Source organism: Malus sylvestris, chromosome 2, assembly GCF_916048215.2.
Source record: "Malus sylvestris chromosome 2, drMalSylv7.2, whole genome shotgun sequence".
NCBI lineage: Eukaryota > Viridiplantae > Streptophyta > Magnoliopsida > Rosales > Rosaceae > Malus > Malus sylvestris.
The window spans coordinates 14,011,030-14,030,279 of record NC_062261.1 but is presented as its reverse complement, the minus strand read 5'-3'; the positions used below and the strand labels follow the sequence as shown (position 1 = coordinate 14,030,279).

The window sequence follows — 19,250 nt, the reverse complement described above, 5'->3', positions numbered from 1 at the left end:
TTGTGATCTGTTACAAGATGTCTGAAGACCCAATATCGAAATATGTGGTTGGTTGTCATGATTTTGCCTACTTCTCAAGTCTCTGCAACACAATGACGTTGTACACTAACACTTGGGCATAGCATCTTGATCGGTTCCTGACACGCTGTGGCGATTGCAGTGATCGTTTTGAACACATGCATTTGATTATTAGATCATATATATGATTGCCCATGGTCATCTGAGTTTCTGGCTCAGGTGACAAGAAAGTCCAGGGTTGGATTCTTAGATTCGATGTTAATAAGGTTATCCTCTGCCGAAAAAACTACCATTCCAACCTTTTTTATTGCAGTATTACTGTGTTCTTAATTTTTTTTCTTTTCTTCTGATTTATGTTTTTTTATGTAATAAATGAGAAGGGGCACAAACATTGACGCAAGTGCTGGTGTCAAAACTTGGATAGAGCCTGACTAAGTTCAACATGTTATTTGTTCCAGGTGTTGATATCGGTCTCAATGCTGCGAGATGACTTGAGAAAAATAGAAAATAGACGTTTGGTTATGTAGGATCACATAGGTTTGCACTAAGATTAGACTTCTTAACCAAAATGAATGTACACCTAATGAGACTCTAGTTCGGTTAAGTTCTTTCTTATGCCTAAAGTGAACGAAGACTTGAAATCCAGTGTGAAATATGTGTTTCTCTAAGTTTGTTGATGAAAACTGAATGTAATCATTCATGATTGAGTCAAGATTACAAACATTCATAAGCAACGTGGGTTGATAAGCCAATTTACAAAGTGAAAAGTAAATAGACTTCAAAATGTAAAGAAAGTAGTAAAACTCTAGCAAGATTCAAGTCATGAAGGGCAGGATAATACTAGAGGAGTCCGTCAATATTGCTAGTATCGAGTTGAGCTTGAGGGAAGACATCGCTTCAAAGAGGTGATCTAGGTTCATAGAAATGTTCGTCAACTAAACCATACTATGTGCTATAAAGCAGTAAGAGTTTTAGATCTCATGAATTGTAGGTTGGATTCACTTTGAAGAAAACTTGGGATTGTATTTGAAGAGCTAAGAGATTTGCTGAAGAGCAATTGGGTTGTCCTGCAAAAAAAAAAATTTGGTTGATTGAAGAATCACTTGAATTTTGTAATCGTAGAGATGGATTTGACGAAGGTTTTGAGCTTGAAAGCCTCTGGTTCAATTTGGTGAAGGTCCTCCATCATATTGATGAGCTGGAGCAGGGATAAATCAATTATCTGACACTGAAATAACTGAAATTCGTGGTTGGTGGCCTTCTTCTAGGATTCACGGCGGTCGCATGCTGCTCTGGTGACGTCAACTTGTCTGGTGACGCGTTCTTAGTCATTTAAGGAAGTGCAAGATTCTCATGCTTGGTTGTCTACATGGTAGATGCGCTTCGGGAAGAGATGAGCCTGAGCTCTAGAGGGGTTGTGTGCTTGGAAGTAGTTATCTCGAGCTGCAACAAGCTGGACTGAATTGGGCTTCAAAGTGAATGGATGAGTGTTCCACGCCTTTTTGTAAATGAAAATAGATTGGTACTATAAATAAAATTTATTTTTATTTTTGGCCCAAACAACAAATGTAACTACTCTCAATCACTTAAGAAGAACAAATATTTTTAGGTCGGAGGGGAACAGTCCTAACCAAAACAACTCAACTCATTAAGATTACTTCTTCATAAATCATGTATACAGTCCACTAGTCCACTCTTGCATATGTTCTTTTATCTTATATCACTATGGCCCATGGGTAATAATGTTCTCTTGACAGTTACTTTATATCATGTTAATCAAAATTATAAAGTGTGATGTATAATGTAATTTAGATAATTTGACAATACATGCGTGACTCTTTCCGATTGAATTTTCCTACCAATTTCACATTGGTATTGTATTATTTACAAATCAACGGCACAGATTCAAAGTTGTGCAAGAAATTTAAACATCCTTGTATAAAATTGCTCAAGTTGTTATAAAATAACCCCAATTGCTAATTGTAGAGGCTTAAATCATTTTCCAAAGCTTTCAAAGTTGGTGTGAGTTGACATTCCCTTCCCTTCTTAGTTCTTATTTTATTCCTTTGGTTGGAACCATTACATGGTACCAAAATGCATTTCATCAAAATTTCAAATAGTTGATCAAGACATCCTTGACAATTATGTTATTCCTATATCACATGCGGCCCACCTAGTCTATCTGATTTTCCTCCATGTCTAAGCCGATTTTTAAAACAGAATGTCACATTTGAACATAAATTTCTTCTAAAAAGTTTCAAATAGTCTATAAAGTCGAACTTCTTGACCATTTTAATAGTTAGGATAAATATCTTTGAATTTTCATCCCAATTTATGGCTCCCTTATGGACTGATTCGGATCGCCTTTTTCTCTCCTTTTGTTTATCCCACAGGGTACTGTAAAGATAATCATTCTTTGAAAGCATTTTAAACATGGAAAATAATGGGTGCCTTTGAAATTTCGTACATGGCTTACAGTTGTTTTTTTTTTTAAGGAAATGCAACATATATTTTTTACACTTAATTAATAAGTGATTTATTTTTTTTGTAGGATATTACTATATTATACCTCAAGGCACGTCGATCTCCACACGACTGTTTCAATAGTAATAGGTTTCATGGTCTGTTCTTGATTTTGGCCCTTTTCTTGTCATCATCTCTACATAGACTTCATTTCCATCTGCAAGAATGATGTTGGATTGGGATTCAAGTAGACAAAAAATAGTCTACAGTCTATCTTAACAATTTCTACCATCTATCTTTTAGGAATGGGACCAACTCTACAATGTATCTCAACAATTTCTACCATTTATCTTTTAATTTCTATCTCAAAAAGGTTATTCCTATATAAAAAAAAAAAATCACCCAACTTTGAAACTACCATTGAATTAAATGGAATGAGAATTAGTGTTTATTTGAAGAATCGTATTCGTTCATTTTTTTTCATGACAATTGATGTTTTAATAGTTTAGGATTTATCTAATTATTTGCAAGAATGATCTATATGAATGATGAATTAAACTATAGACGGTTCAAATCGATGAAAAAATTTATGGAATATGTACCACAAAGTATTACTTGAGGGATCCCCAAGCAGAATTGGACTGGGGGCCCTTTATGCAATTATACATATTAGCCCTTACTTTGCTCCTAATTTATATGCATTATTTGGTCCTCTCTTTGACTGCTTGGGTTTGAAATTTCAAAGCTGCAGGTTCATGCAAGTCCTGGAAATTTTCTATAAAAAGGTGTATTTAATTAGAGAAATGGTAGGAAGACTGGCATCACCCATTTAGCTATGGTGTCAACAAAAACCCTACGATGACCTGTTCGACAAGCGCATGCAAATCGAAAGTATTTGTCGCTGAAAACGACTTCCATAATTCCACTAGAATTATATTAGTGCGTATAGAACTTTCAAACAGTTCGATTCACTGATGCGAGAGAGGCCACTTTCATTGAATTGTGAGGACCAAATAATTCATGTACACGTACTTTGAGAGCAGAAGACAAAATCTGTTCACATTATGCAAATTTTCAAACAAGATTAGTTAGGCCTCATGTTCAAGTTTATATGCCTCATGAAACGATCAAGCTGCTTTTGGGGATTCGGAGGGAGAGGCATGGCACTTCAGGCCTACACGTGGCTCTCTCCAAGGGCGTCAAACTATCGTGTGCTCTGTGCGGTGACACCACTCGCATACCCTTGAGCCGATTCTAGGAACCGACACATGAAAATAAAATAGAAAAAAAAAACCAGTTGTCAACTGAAGCACCATGCTTACGACAGTTTGATTAACAACAAGCGGATCAAATTGGTAACAGTTGGTTACACTGAAAAGTTCGGACGTTGATATAGATAAATTTTTAGAAACCTCACATGGGAAGGACTCTCCCACTGTATTTTGGCAATTTAAATCCTATTATTCTTGCTTTCTTTGCGCTTTTGATAAATCTTCGAAAGTACTTAAAGGGGATATTGTTTGACTCGAACCCAAAATAAGCTTTATCAATTAGGTGTAAACGCAAAGATATAATAAAGTGTCAACACAAGGAAAAACACAGCATGCTTTTCCCACAACATGTCATTGTTAAGAAAAAAAGAGAGAAGAAAAGATAGAGGATGGAAGAAATTTGAGAGGTAGATGAACAATGAGAGACGTGAAACCGAAAAGAAGTTGAGCACACATCCGAACGCTTCTTGACGCGTTGCGAATCAAACATGTGGACAACATATTGCGTGACATTAAGTATATATGACCTTTGCGCTTCATACATGGATTAATATGTCCTAATTAATACCATAAATTCCAATGGCCGTATAAGCACGAAAATATGAATATGGGAGGCTTCGTCCACTTCACGTTAGCTATTGTTAGCTGCCCTTGATTCAATAAAGATTTTTCAGCTCCTGGAAAACGAAAGTTGGCCTGTTTCTTCATTTCTAATTAAGTTATGACAGATACATAATTTTGTTGTTATTCGCAGGAATTTTTATCAACCTTCCTTCATGAGAAAATTCTAATTGCAGTACTTATACTTTTCGTTGAAGAAATCTTGTGGTGATTTTCGTTGTTATTGATTGATACTGAAAATAAATTGAAATGTTGAAACTTGTTCTTAATTAGAATTGTCAAATGTTTTCACCAATTTTAAAATTTGGACTTATCCTAAATATTTTGGTTTTAGTAATCATGTAACTTAACTTGTATAGCATTCCTATATATACTCCTTCTAAGGGAGAAGAGAAATACGATAGAGTATATTTCCCCATAGTGTATATGTATGTACGTACCTTCGGTTCGATCCTAGTATTTAAAAATATAATGAGAGAAAGAAAATATACATCACAGCGGAACACAACAAAGTTAGCTACTACAATTAAGCTAGCCATGATTACGTGACGACCCGTCCCTAATCTTACGTATTAAAAAAATTTAAAAGTGTGATTTTACGAAAATGCCTTTAGAGGCGAGGGTCTTGACTTCCGTTGACCAACGTATAGCGAGGTGTATGAATTAATCCATTAGCGTTTTCCTGAAGTACTAGACATTACAGAACTGTAAACCCGATAAGTACTTTTGGTTTGGCCACTATTTATATATTTTTTCTAATGTATATATTTTATTTATTATTTAGTGATTTGGAAAGAGTGGAAAAAGGAGGAAAGAAGAAGAGGAAAACGGGAGAGGGAAGACATATGGGCTACTGCCCAATCGCAGGAGAGGAAGAGAGGAATTGACCAACCAGTGAGAAAGGAAAGGAGGGAAAGGAGGGAAAGGATGGAAGGTGAGAAGGAGGGGGGAATTGGGTCTCCTCCTTGACCCGTGCGACTCGGCCAAGTATCAAGGCCAAATTCATGCATTTTCCGGCCAATTTCTGGTGAATTGAGTTGGGTCCTCTCTCTTCCATTTTCATCCCAAAATTAGAAGAATTTGGTAGTATTTTGGAGGAAAAATCGACGGTGGCCCATGTGGGTGTATGGCGGCAATTCGTAAAAATTTGAAGCTAACCCACCCAATTACCACCACCCATAGGCTCCCCTCAACCTCAGGAATAAAGCCCAAGCAATGGTCGAGGCGTCGGAGTGAGTATGGAGGTCGAATTGAAGCACACCATTTTCTAGGGTTCCGACCGGTTTTAGCAAAATTGGGGCTCTTACAGGCCAAATTGAACTTGGCCACATGTATAAAGTTTGCTCTACTATTTGAGATCTTCATTTCTATAATTTTTGAGAATTTTAGAAATAGTTGAATTTTCCGGCGAGCCGGGGCGGCCGACCGCCACCCGCGGCTGCTGGTGCAGCGGCGCGTGGCCAGGGAGCCGTCGATATTATTCTTAGGCTAATTAGATGCCTTGAGTTCAGTTTTGGTAGTTGTATGACGTAGGTTGATTGTTGGAATCTAAATTCTCTATGTTACGTTAATAGGTCATTATATGAATCGACGATCCGACCGTTGGATCATCACCAAACCTTAGTATGTTATAATACGTAATATTTGAGAACCATTGAAACTTACGGATCGGGAATCCGACTTACGGATCTTCCCGAATTGGAATTATAAGTTCATAAAATAAAATGTTGACCGCCACTTGATTTTGGCAATTAGCGGAGATCCGACCGTTGGATCATAATGAAACCTTATGATGTTGTTCTAGAAGCATAATATGGATCTTTGGAAGCAACGGATTGAAAATCCGTGATGCAGATCTTCCGAATTGAATTACGTAGGGATGCGTTTTATGTAAATTATGTATTTTATCGGTCAGAACTCTGAGATATGATTTGATAATTGGTCATAGGCGACGATGGTTCATGATGTCTCGATATGCGTGCTAGGGAGTCGTAGCATGGACCTCAGGTAAGTGGGTCTTTTCCATTCTATCATGTATTATATACATACATATATATATACATATATATATATACATATATATATACATATATATATATACATATATATATACATATATATATATGCATATGATTGACAATTCCATAAATGTTTATAAATTGATTATTTCTTATGATTACTGTGAATGCTCTGAATAAATATTTGTGAACTATGAATGGCTTGATCTCTGTTTAGGGTATGTAGGCAGTCTAACGAGACGTTAGATGCAACCATACAAGAAGTGAGACTAAATAATTGAAGTAATAGTCTTGTTAGGGAATTGAGTAATGTGAGGGAAATTGGTAGAAAATGTGAGAGTCAACCCTATGACTTGGTGATTAATTGTTGGTCATAAATCAATGTGTGAAGAATCAAGAATTTAAAGCAAGGAAATGTAAGTAATGATAGCTAATTAAACTAGTGTCTAGTTGGGCTTATCACCGGTAATTATTCCTGAAAATATATAGTTCGAGAGTAGTGTGTTATAACTTATGCATTTTTATGCCATATATATATATATATGTATATAAATTGATGATGCTATGGCATGGGTGAGTATTAGATTGTATCATGGTTTACCTATATGTATATTACTCGCACATAATTATTGCGAATGCTTGAAGTGCAAAGGTGAACGCAGGACACCCAGGTAAGTTCAGGTAAGTTTATGGTATTAGTTGAAATGATGGAGTTATGACATTACTACATGCATGTTTTAAGCAACTCCGACACTGTCGTGCGGGATGCCCATGAATCGTAGCAAAGGAAGGGAAGGAAAGTGCTTGGACGTGCTTGTTGTCCAACTTGGATTGTTGGAGCGTTTAGGTGTTTTCTTTCTTTTGTTTCTAATGGTTAAATTCATTTCCTTTCGTTTTGTTGTAAATATGAGTGGCTAAACCCCTCTTGGCTAGGGGTGATTTCAAAGCCATGATTATGTGTGCAATATAATTTGATAAATTCTAGTTATGAACTCTTGAATCGTGAATGCAATTGGCTTAACTATTTGATTGATAACTTATTTGTATTTGTTAATTAAAGGTCGACACTTAATTGGCATGCATCAATCCGTTGCTAGAATATAAGGAAGTTTCACATAATCGTTACAAACTTATATTCACATGTAGTGAAGGTCGCTTATAAACGATCGCGTTAAATTCAATTCCTAGCATGAGTGACATGATGTCATAGTTGCAAGTGCTTTGTCAATGCTTATAATTTTCACTAAACGTAATGATCTTTGATTGTATCTCTATTATGATGTCATGTAGGGAACTTTAGAAGAATGTTTTGGGTTGTCGAATGATGTCATCCAATCCAATAAAACAAGGAAGATCTGAGAGTTAACTAGTGATGTCACGGTTAATTTGGAGCATTGTCGTTCATAATTCAATGGAGTAGTAACTGGAAATCGAGTTATTTGCATACATGTCATGTGTGGAGAAAAAGCCTCTAGCTATCTCATCCATCATCTTATTTCTCACATTCGTTTTACAATTTGTCTAGTTTTTCATACTTGTTTGTTTGTTACAACTTCATCCAAATCAAAACCCCCCCTTTTAGTTTCTTGTTTCAAAGTGTTTCAAATATGTTATAGTTTGTGTTTTTAAGTGTTTTGATTCAAGTAAAAGTCAATTTTCGTCCAAAGTCATTCCTAGTGTCTAGTTTAAGTTTATTTAGTTGTTTTAAGCTTTTTTGATTATTTTAAGTTTGCTTTGAGTCTTGTGAGTCTTGTTAAGTGTTTTTAAGTTTAGTTTTATGTTTGTGAGTCAGTTTAGAGGTTATTAGCAAGCCCTCATAATCCCCGGTCCAGAACGATCCTTACTTATACTTATACTACAATTGTCAAAAGAGGGTTAAATTTGTGTGTTAAAATAATTTTCGCATCACCTGCACCCCGGTGTTAATGCTCCCGCCAGTAGCTAGGGCATAGTCCTTCACGTGATGTTCACCTCCCGCACCTTATGCTCACCTTGGATCCAAGGTAGGTGCACAGTCCTGTCGTACAGACCACTATAAGTGGTTTCGACTCGTGTGCAGGTATACTTATTGAGCTATGGATAAGTCGTACTGGTCACTAGAGGCAACTCCAACTTATGAGCTAGCATATGTGATGAAATATGTAATGAGCTAGCATATGTGATGAAATATGTGATGAGCTAGCATACGTGATGAAATATGTGATGAGCTAGCATACGTGATGAAATATGTGATGAGCTAGCATATATGTGATGAAATATGTGATGAGTCGTACAGGTCACAAGAGGTGATTCTGACTTATATGCTAGCGTTGATTGATGAGATATGGGTGCAGTCGTACATGTCACTATAGGTGACTCCGACTTGCGTACTAGTATGAATTATTAACCACATGATTATTGATATTGCTGATAAGATGCTATGTTGTAGTATAATTATGGATTTATTGTTGATATACTTTTGATTTCACCTTGATACGTGGTATGATTTTCTGGAGATTATACAGGTGATGCAGCGAGGGATTATAATGTTTTATATGGTTTTTATTAAAGTTTTATTTCTAAGGCCACTCACCCTTGTTTTGTTTTCACCCTCTAGGTTTTATTAGTTGAGACTTCTTATCGTTGAAGATTCGTGACGATTTCAGTATTAGAGATTCTTTCGAGGGTACGATTCTTAATTTACTCTACTGTACTTACTTATGCTCTAACGTTACGTGTGAAGTGGGTTCATTCCCGCTCACCAGCGTACTCTGGTATTTAGACACTCTTAGGTTTAAATTTATCCACATTTTTCCACATCACCACACTTTATGGTTTCCTCACCTTCCAGGTGTCGGCAAACGCAGCTCGATTTGGAGTCCTAGTGGACATTCCGGGTCGGGATGTGTTAATTAGGTACTAAACTTACACAATAATACCATCCTTAAATCTACATGAGTCAAACCTTGGAGACGTACTGTCACTGGACCAACGATTAGTTATTATATGTATATATAGTTACTTTAAATTTTAATTCCACAATCATTCCAAAAAAGATGTATCCATTGCATTTTAACTTGGTAGTGAAGTTATTTAGCTATTAATAATGTTGTTTGCATTCAGAAAACACTCAAATCAATTTGAGACAGATGAACCTGATAAAGATAAGTATCTATCTATCTATCTATCTAATCATGATAAAATTCCTTACTCATAGTGACATGTCGGCATTTATTTAACTTAAGAAAGAAGATGTCTCACTAATACTCCAATGACTAATTATTCAAATTGCATGGTGACAAATAAACAGGAAAGAAGAAAGACAAATTCAATAGGTACCCGATATATTAGTCTAAAACTAGAAATTTTTAACTGATTGGGAAGACTAGGAACTAACAAATTAAGGGAAGCGATTATGACCTATATTTAAACTAATAGGTGGAGAGCTTATATGAGACAATAATTTATAAAAACATTAGCAATGATAGAGTTATAAGCAGAATTTATTCAACAAGCATCAAACATGATGATGAAAACAAATAGGAGAGTGCGTGAAGAGGAGTTGTGAAAATTTATTTTCTTAGTCGAGATGATAATATGTACGTATTTATCATATATACTCTCAGCCCTTATATCTCTCATGTTTTGGTGACAATCTGTGACAGCATTTTTCTTAGACAATTTTTGACATACATTTTTGTGAGGCTCACTTTGTAATGTATTTCAACGATATGAACCGTTTATCTTTTAAATATTCTCTCAAAGATCATGTCTACTAAAAATCACACAAATCTAAAATCATATAACCATTGATTAAGGGATTATGGTTTCTTTGTAAAATCATATTCGTCTATTTTTTTCACTATAAATGAATGTTTTAATCTTATTGGTTTTGGATTTGTTTAATTTTTTGCAAGGATGATCTTCGGATCATTGAAAATATTTCAAAGTGGGCTTAGAAAAACTTGTGTAATTTTTTTTACAGAAAATAGTGTCATAAATCTGCCCCCTTATGTTTTATGTGTATTATTAAAGTCAAAGTAACAAGTCTATGTAGTTAAATAACATTTCGTGCATGATGATTGACCAAATTTTTTTCGTAGTATAGATTATTACCGAGTATATTTTTTTTTTTTGAAAAAATCAAGATTAATGAAAAAATAAATAAGTAACGAAGAAAGGAAGCAATTAATCAAGGTTTGCCTAGCAAATAAAAATGAATCAAAGTCTAAAAGTAGTAGGTGAGGAAAGAAAAGGCTCTTGGGGAGGCCAATAATTATTTTAATGTTAGAACTTGTTCTTCTTGCAGGTCCTTCTAAGCTACATGCTTCTTTCTTCTTCCACAGCCTACCCATAAAAAAAAAAGCAGAAAATGGTGAAGCCACGCGTACGGAAGTTGATTGATACAAGAAGGAAGACCCACACTTTTAGAAATGTAGTAGAAGCTTCCTTTAAAGTACCGATCAAAGAACTCCCACCCATTTCCCATTAGAAAATTTAAAATCCCACCTCTCTCAGTCTCTCTTTCATCATTTTCTTCAAGAAAGAAAAAGCTTGTCGTTTGTCCCTTTGTCCCAATATCGATCTTATATTTCAAACATGACTAAAGTAGGGTTTGTGTGGTGGGTTATTTATTTGAGGACTTTAACGAAAAGTTTTCGGTACTGTTTATTTTAATAAAAAATTATGTTTTTACATTAAAAAATCAATCTTGGTACTATTTATTTTACCTTATATTTTGTCTTTATTTTTAAAACTCAAAGTTTTCAAACCATTTTCATTAATTTTTCTTTTTCTTTAATGTATGAAATTGTTAGCAAAATTGCCATGTTGTAGGACTTTTTATTTAACAAAAACAATTTTTTTTTATAACGAGTTAACAAAATACAACCCATTTTATAACTGATTAACAATCAATTAACTCGATTGCAAGTAAGATAATTAAGGCTCATTCGAACAATAAAATTTTCAGGCGTACAGTGTCATATCTAATCAAATTGTAATTTGACCCACTAAACTTAATGTGACATGACAAATAAAATGCAGTCCAACATTAAATATTTCATGCGCGTTGTGCATGCAACCGAAGTTCTAAAAGATGTTAAGTGCTAATTGAGTGGTGAGCTGAGACCTAACACCTAGACAGAGGACTAGATGAATTTAATTAAATTGATATAGCATATAAATTGATTGTTGCCTACGTACACTCTGAAAAACTATACTTGTATTGAACAAAGTGAAAGAAAAATATGCAATAACTATCCACAAAAATAATAAGTAACACGACACAGCATGTTAAAAAATTTACTTACTTTACTCATTAACCACCTACAATTTTAAAAGAAAAATCAATTGAAAATAAATAAATACCATACATTTTGCAACAGAAGTCACTATAAACCATTACATATGAACATTCAAGCAACTTAGATTCTGCCACTTAATACTACGTTATGGTGATATTTTTTTTTACTCGGAAATGAGAGGTCCATAGAAAGAGGTCAAAAATGAATATGAACCATATTATTACTAGTCAATTATAAGACTAAACCCTACGTCCTCCACTTTAGTATAGATAATATCGTTTAAAGAAAAACGAACTTAGATTATCTTCCTATGACGTTTCTATTATCTTAAAGAATAGACGCTAATTTCGACAAAATAGTTTAGCTTTGTTCCAATTTTTGATAAAGTTCATGGTACTTTAGAGCTTCGACTTTTCAAGTATCGCATGGCAAACTGCACACAATTAACTTATTTATTTATTTATTAAGATACGATATTTCATTAGTTGAAAGAGGTAAATTATAGAGACATATTCATGAACAATTAAAAAGTCTTTACAAACTAGATTTAAAATATTACAATAATCATGACTAATTGCAAAGCAATAAGCGATTTCAAGCACTTCGTTGAAAGCCGAGCTCACCGAAAATTGCAAGATTACAGGGGTTAACGAAATCGTTAATTTTCCTGTTACACGAAGATCATGTGACAACAAACTCTCAAATTGTATTGGAATAGAGATTATGAGGCCCAAAAGTCTAACCGTATATCTCCGCCATTAGCTAATGAATCAAACAACAACCCTTTCATGCATAGATCTCAACTGAAAATTTATAAAAAACGCTTCTACTAAATAGAGAATCAAAACTATCAAACTCCTAGCGAGAATCTGGAAACTATTAAACATAATCAAAATTAAAAGGACAAAAATAGTATCACCCCCCTTATCCTCCCGCTACACCAAAGAGAATGTGTCGTGCTAGCTAAATCCCAACCCGACGCAAACCTGACCAATTACACTTTGTGGATCCAAACTCATATTAAAAGTGCAAATTGGAGTTAAAACTTTGTGTTTGATGTGTGTGTGCCTCGAAAGGCGATAATTATTGACGGATACAACGTTTCATGACGACAATTGGATAAAAAAAAAAAAAAGTAAGTGGAAGACATGAGAAGAAAGAGACCAAGAAGATTTTTTAGAAGGGTTGCCGTCAACCCGTAGGCCAACAGCAAGGGCCGGCGGCGAAGAATGATCACCTTTGCTTTTCTCTCAAGACGGCTGAGGTTTCTGGCTATTCCAATTAACCTATAAAAGAATCAGTATAATTTTTTATTACAAGAATGGCACATAAGCTTAAAAGAATAAATCATATCGATGAATGAAATTAGAAAAAGGTTAAGTATAATTGAAGTTATCTCGGAGTATCCATTTCTTTAAATTTAAAGTAAATGTATGTAAAATGTCTAAATTATATGTAATGAGAAAATTAGATGTTTAATTCTTAACGGGTCACTAATAAATTTTAGGGGTTAACAAAAATATGACTCATATTTTAGCTCAGATCTCACTGGTTAATGAAAACACGATATGTTTGGTTAACTACGAGTTCACTCTATTTGAACAAGACACTCTATTTGAACAAGACAACTAATGCTCATTCGGACATTAAATTTTTCAAGCAGGAAGCGCGAAAATTAGTCAGATTTGCAGTCTGACGCACACTCAACCCAATGTGACAAAAGACAACTAAAATGTAATCCAAACATTAAATTTTTCATGAATGTTGAGCATGTTGCCCGAATTCACGGTTTCACAATATAAGCCTGTGACCCGGATAAAAATGTAGCCAAAAAAGAAAAATAATTAATTACCATTCATATTTTATATATTGGATTTTTATTACAAATTGTTCATGAAATTGAAAATCGATTAATATAATCCTTGAAAATGATTGTCACAAATCAATATGGTTCTTCCGTCATAATTCCGTTAAAAATTCTGTTAAGTGTTGACGTAACATTTAAATGGATCCCACAAATTTAATTAAATATTATTATGTGAATAAAAAAATATTAAAATAATAAAAACAATTGCTATTTTTTTAATTAAAATTTTAAAAAATAAAAATAAAAAAAGAAGAAGGAGATCATTGAACACTGTTCATCATTTTTTATTCACATAATAATATTTAATTAAATTTGTAGGTCGTCTTTATGTGTCACATCATCATTTAATAAAATTTTTAATGAAATTATGATGAAAGAACCACATTTATTTGTGACAGTCATTTTCAGGAACTATATTGATCGATTTTCAATTTCAAAGAACTATTTTAGTTGGATGGATCAATTTCAGAAACCATTTATGATAAAAAACCTTTATATATTTCATTATGAGAAAGAAAAGAGTTTTGTTTCTAAGAATTTCTAGAACCCACGTCACTTTCAACTTTTCTCCTTTATAAGAGCCATGTCCACGAACGCGCAAGAAAGAAGCTGCGTTTCTCTTTTTGTTTTTGTGTCTTGAGGAAGGGATTGAAAGAAGAGAGTTATGGTCTTGGTTTTTCTTCCAGCTCAAAACCACCACAACCACCGCCATGGTACCTGGTAGAGGCAAAGCTCGAACCAACACTGTTCTCTCTCGCTTCTTTCTCTCAGGATTTTACTGCTGGGGTTGGGACTTCCTCACTGCCCTTCTCCTTTTTAGTAGCCCTAGCACCTCCTCCTAAATCCTAACTAAATAACCCATAATTTAGTTAAATCCCAAAACCAGAAAAAGGGTGTGTTTTTAGCTCAGTTACATAGTGTTAAAGCCAAAGTTTTTTTCTTTATTTTTTTGTTAATCGGGTTTTTTTCCATTGGAAAAAATGGCGCAAAGGTCCGTTCCGGCGCCTTTTCTGACGAAGACGTATCTACTGGTGGATGATCCGAGCTTGGACGACGTGATATCATGGAATGAAAGTGGGACGACGTTTGTGGTTTGGAAGACTGTGGATTTTGCAAGGGACTTGTTGCCTAAATATTTCAAGCACAACAATTTCTCAAGCTTCGTCCGCCAGCTCAATACCTATGTAAGTTTTTTCCCAATTATATTTTTTTTGGTGTATTTTTATGTAGAAGATTGTTGTTAGCATTTTAAAAGTTTAATTGAGCATTCTAAATTTATTTTAAACAAATTTTTACAATACTAATAACAATTTTACTTATATTTATCTTTAATTTTTAATAGTTCATAAATTAATTTTATGTTTTTGTAAAAACAAATTAGAGGACAAAACTAAAGACCGTTGAATGATTTTCATAGAGATTCTTGTTTTTTTTTTCTTCAATGGTTGGTGAAGATTGCTTGAAAATAAATAAAAGAGGCTTTCATGTCAACCAAAAAAAAAAAAAGACTTTGATTTGATGGATCCATGTGAACACATAAAAAAAAAGCCACGTAAAAGAAAAGAAACATTGTCGAAAATGTTCCCAATGGTCAATAAAATAATTTTTTTTGTGGTAATTCTTTTTTTTTTAAATTTTTTAATAAACTAAAATAATAATGAGCCTATTTCCCTGGAAACTTCCAACTAATAATTTTTTTTTATAGAAATTTTTTTTATAGTTTAATTTTTGTTTTCAACAGAAAAAGTTGGTGTGTATAAAAAATATATATATTAATGAAAGATGACGTCACGGTGGAAGCATCGAGATCGCAGCCCGTTTTAGAATTCTACATTGTCCGCGGAATGAAGGAGCCCATATCTACTGTACCCATTATTGCTGTGCCCACCTGTGACACTTGTTCATGGATTTAACCTTTATTTAACAGTGAGAGAAATACTAGATAGACTAAATTGATAATCGAAATTTAAAAAATTATATAATATGAAAGCTGATGATTGAATTATTAAGTATTAATAAACGTACTTATTTCTTATTCATGACACGTTATTTATCTTGCAAACTTTGTCTATAAATTTAGTCTCTTAGAATTACTTTTAAAAAAAATTTATCAAATAAAAAAAGTGGATCTGGTTGGGGTATTTTCGTCGACAGGTGTCAACTGCTTAATGCAGGCAGAGGGTGGGCAGAGGGGTTTTGAGCACAGCAGATCTACACCCGGCCTGTACCCAATAGAAAAGTTTGCAGTCTGGTCCCCCTGTCTCCAATTTTCCAAATCGGACAGCGGAAAATTGAACTTTCTAGAAATTACTCAATTATTCCATAAATGATATGTTAATTATTAATAACGAAATAATTAATCGATTTTTTTGGTTGTTTTAATTTCAGGGATTTCGAAAGACCGTGCCGGACAAATGGGAGTTCGCGAACGAGAATTTCCAGCGAGGGCAGAAGGAGCTTCTGTCCGAGATTCGCCGTCGAAAACCGGTGACATCAACGGCGGCGCAGGCAGCGCTAGATGAAAAATCCGGAGGGCCATCGACACCGTCAAACTCAGGGGAGGAGCTGGCGTCGACGTCGACGTCGTCGCCGGACTCGAAGAATCCGGGGTCGGTGGAGACGGCTACGCTGAGCCAGGTGGTGAATTTATCGGATGAGAACAAGAAGCTGAAGCGGGAGAACGAGAATCTGAACTCGGAGTTGGCGCAGACAAAGAAGCAGTGCAACGAGCTGGTGGGGTTTCTGGTGAAGTACCTAAAGATGGGGCCCGAACAGGTCAACCGCATCATTGGGCGTGGAAGCTATGGGCCCACCCGTGATGATTTTGAACCGAACGATTGTGGTCTTGGTCTTAATATGGACGGTGGCGATGATGACGAAGAAGAAAAGGAAGGACTGAAGCTGTTTGGGGTTTGGGTGAAAGGGGACGAGAAAATGAAGGGGAAGAAAACGAGGCGAGATGAGAAATTGGGGGTTAGTGGTATCAGCGGTGTTCCCCGCGCGAAGAGGATGAAGGGCGGTGTGGATTTTCACGCGCCGATGATGAGGAGTGGGAAGGTGTGTAACTAGGCTAGCCGAGCAACCCCGAGCCAAGCGGAGCTAGCGGGAAACAGGGGAGGTTTACATGGTAACCACTGTGCACTTGCCAGCATGCAGTGTGAAAAGTTTGTAGAAATGTAAGTTTTTATTTTGCATAAATAAATACCAAAAAAAACAAAAAAACATAGGTAGTTCCATAAAATGCAATAGATAGACAAAAATTATGGCGGTGTTATTATGTAGTTGTAATATGGAATTGGGTTTTTGAACCTTGTTTGTACAATGCTGGAAAATGGGAATTAAAAGTGGCTTTCCTTTTTAATCCTTTGAGAAACTTTATTATTTGCTATTTTACATGTTGGGGGAGCTTTTCTATGATCAATTTTCATTATTTTTTTAAGAAGTACGATATTCATTAATTAAGAAAAGATAACGTATATTTTCGGAGGAAAATATGCTTACATGGGCCTCGATAAAACCTTGTCGGGATTTTCAACCTGGTCAAAAGAAAAAAAGTGTATCACACATCAATTTAGAGTTACCTATCCTCCAGAACAAATGTGAAAAGAAAATTACAAAGAAGCATCCTCAAAGAAAACACCAGTTATGAAATTCAGTGGTTTCTCAAATAACATCACCTCCTGCTGACATCAACCTCCCACCAAATTCTATACAAAACTGGGAGGAATTGGTTGAGGAATTTCATGAACAATTATATTGATCGGGAATAGAAGTGTCGGTTTATTCTTTGGCTAGGATGGCTCAGTCATCTGATGAGTCACCAATGAAATTTCTTACCAAGTTTAAATCAGTCGGGAATTGGTGCCGAGTACCCCTCCCTGAGGTAGAATTTGTTAGGCTTACCCAGAATGGCCTAGATGTGGAATACAAGAAGAAATTCTTGGGGGCAAACTTTCGAGATATGTATAAGTTGGCTCAACACGTCAAGTAATATGATTATTTGCTCAAAGAAAAGAAAATCTAGAAAACCCCAACCTGAGGGAGGATTTATAAGAATCCAACAGTGAGTTATGCATCAGCCGGGTGCAAAGAGTCCCAATATGTCAGTATAGATGCAGCCAAGAAAATAATTGACAAACCGTGTGTGTGTAAGGCGCTGGCTCACACTAATTCCAAAGATGTCAAAACATGCTCGGCTTTGGTGGAAGCAGCTGTCAAAACATCAAAGGTATACACTTTCAACATCACCAAGGCTGATGCCATTTTCGACCAGCTATTACTTGCAAAAATCATCAAGCTTCGGTCGAGGCATGAAATTCCTAAGGCCAAAGATTTGAAAGGGAAGACATACTGCAAGTATCACAACTCGAACAAACATATGACAAATAACTGTGTCGTATTCCATGATGCCATTCAAAGCTGGATCGACAACGACAAACTCAAGTTCTCAAAGAAAACTTAAATGCTAGTGGATGCTGATCTTTTCCCTTCGGCAACATTAAGTATGATGGATGCCTACCTGCCAGGGGACAAGAAAAAAGGAAAAGCTGAGTTCATCCTAACATACCATGTTCCAAAGCAGAACTCTTGGCATCGACTGAAGATTGATCTATCTCAGAATGAACAACCTAGTTTCCTCTTAAACCCAGACTATGTCGAACAAGTGTCAGACTCCAGCATAGAAGATACTAAAAGCCCAATGGTCCTGCGTAGTCTGTGCTAATCGCAAGTCATCATAACCGAACCAAAGTCATAGAAACCTCTGGCCGAACCACCATAGCCTACACATGCGGCTTCAGCAACATCTCAAACAATGCTCGGCTCAAGCCAACACCAGCAAAGAGTTTTCGATAGGCTCAAACCTCAACCACAAAAGTACAAACCGTTTTAAGCCAGATGACGACTTGATTTCGATGAACCATTTTATTATGAGGATTATTATGTACGCAACTCTGGCAGCTTAAGCTCTTCCACGACCCATCGAACCTTCAAGCCACCTGAGCCACGAGACCAATGATGGTATAGCTACAATTCTCATGTCGGTGCATATATTGTTATATCTAAATCCAGAATCATCGTTGTTAGAGCATAGACTGCATGGCTTATCGTCGAGCAGCCCAAGAAATCTCAATTACAAAATGGCAGCCTAAAGAAACAGCGAGCAAAGAGAATGATCGACAAACTCTAGTGATTATGACTGAGCTGCTTTAAGGAAAAAAGGTAATTAATCGTGATTTTGAAACTGAGATTGAAGAATTCAAGAAATGAATCAAACTTTTTCTTCGACCTGAAGAGATGAAAGCTCACTTTGAACATTTCAAGAATGAGGCCGGAAGTAAACTTCCTCCACCGCCCCTATAAGAGCCATTGATTAAAGTAAAATGAAATTGCCATCCGTCATTTTTTGGCGAGGTTTTGGAATACATACATGAGTTTCACAAGAAACATTCGGCTAACGATTTGTATGGCCTGCCAAGGGCATACCAAGAGTCTCTTAATTTGGCTTTAACCTGCCCCGATGCCAAACAATCATAAAAAAATGGTCAGAGTTAGAGATGAAGGCTAGGTTTCAACATATTCGCGAAGACGGTGTTCTCGGCTTTGAGGTGAAACCATATACTGATATTAATCTATCCGACCCCCCATTTTCTCTTGAATGCCTCCAGTACCTGTGGTATCATTTTGAGGTATTCTCAGCTGTATCATT

The 19,250-nt window shown here is 35.6% G+C and overlaps 1 protein-coding gene across 1 annotated transcript; it reads left to right on the top strand.

The window, feature by feature from the left end:
- Positions 1–14,138: 14,138 nt before the first annotated feature.
- Positions 14,139–16,904, top strand: LOC126613823 (heat shock factor protein HSF24-like). The gene is made up of 2 exons (XM_050281426.1): positions 14,139–14,727; positions 15,932–16,904. The coding sequence occupies exons 1-2, from the start codon at positions 14,524–14,526 to the stop codon at positions 16,610–16,612; spliced, it is 885 nt and encodes a 294-aa protein (XP_050137383.1). The 5' UTR covers positions 14,139–14,523; the 3' UTR covers positions 16,613–16,904.
- The last annotated feature ends 2,346 nt before the right edge of the window (positions 16,905–19,250 follow it).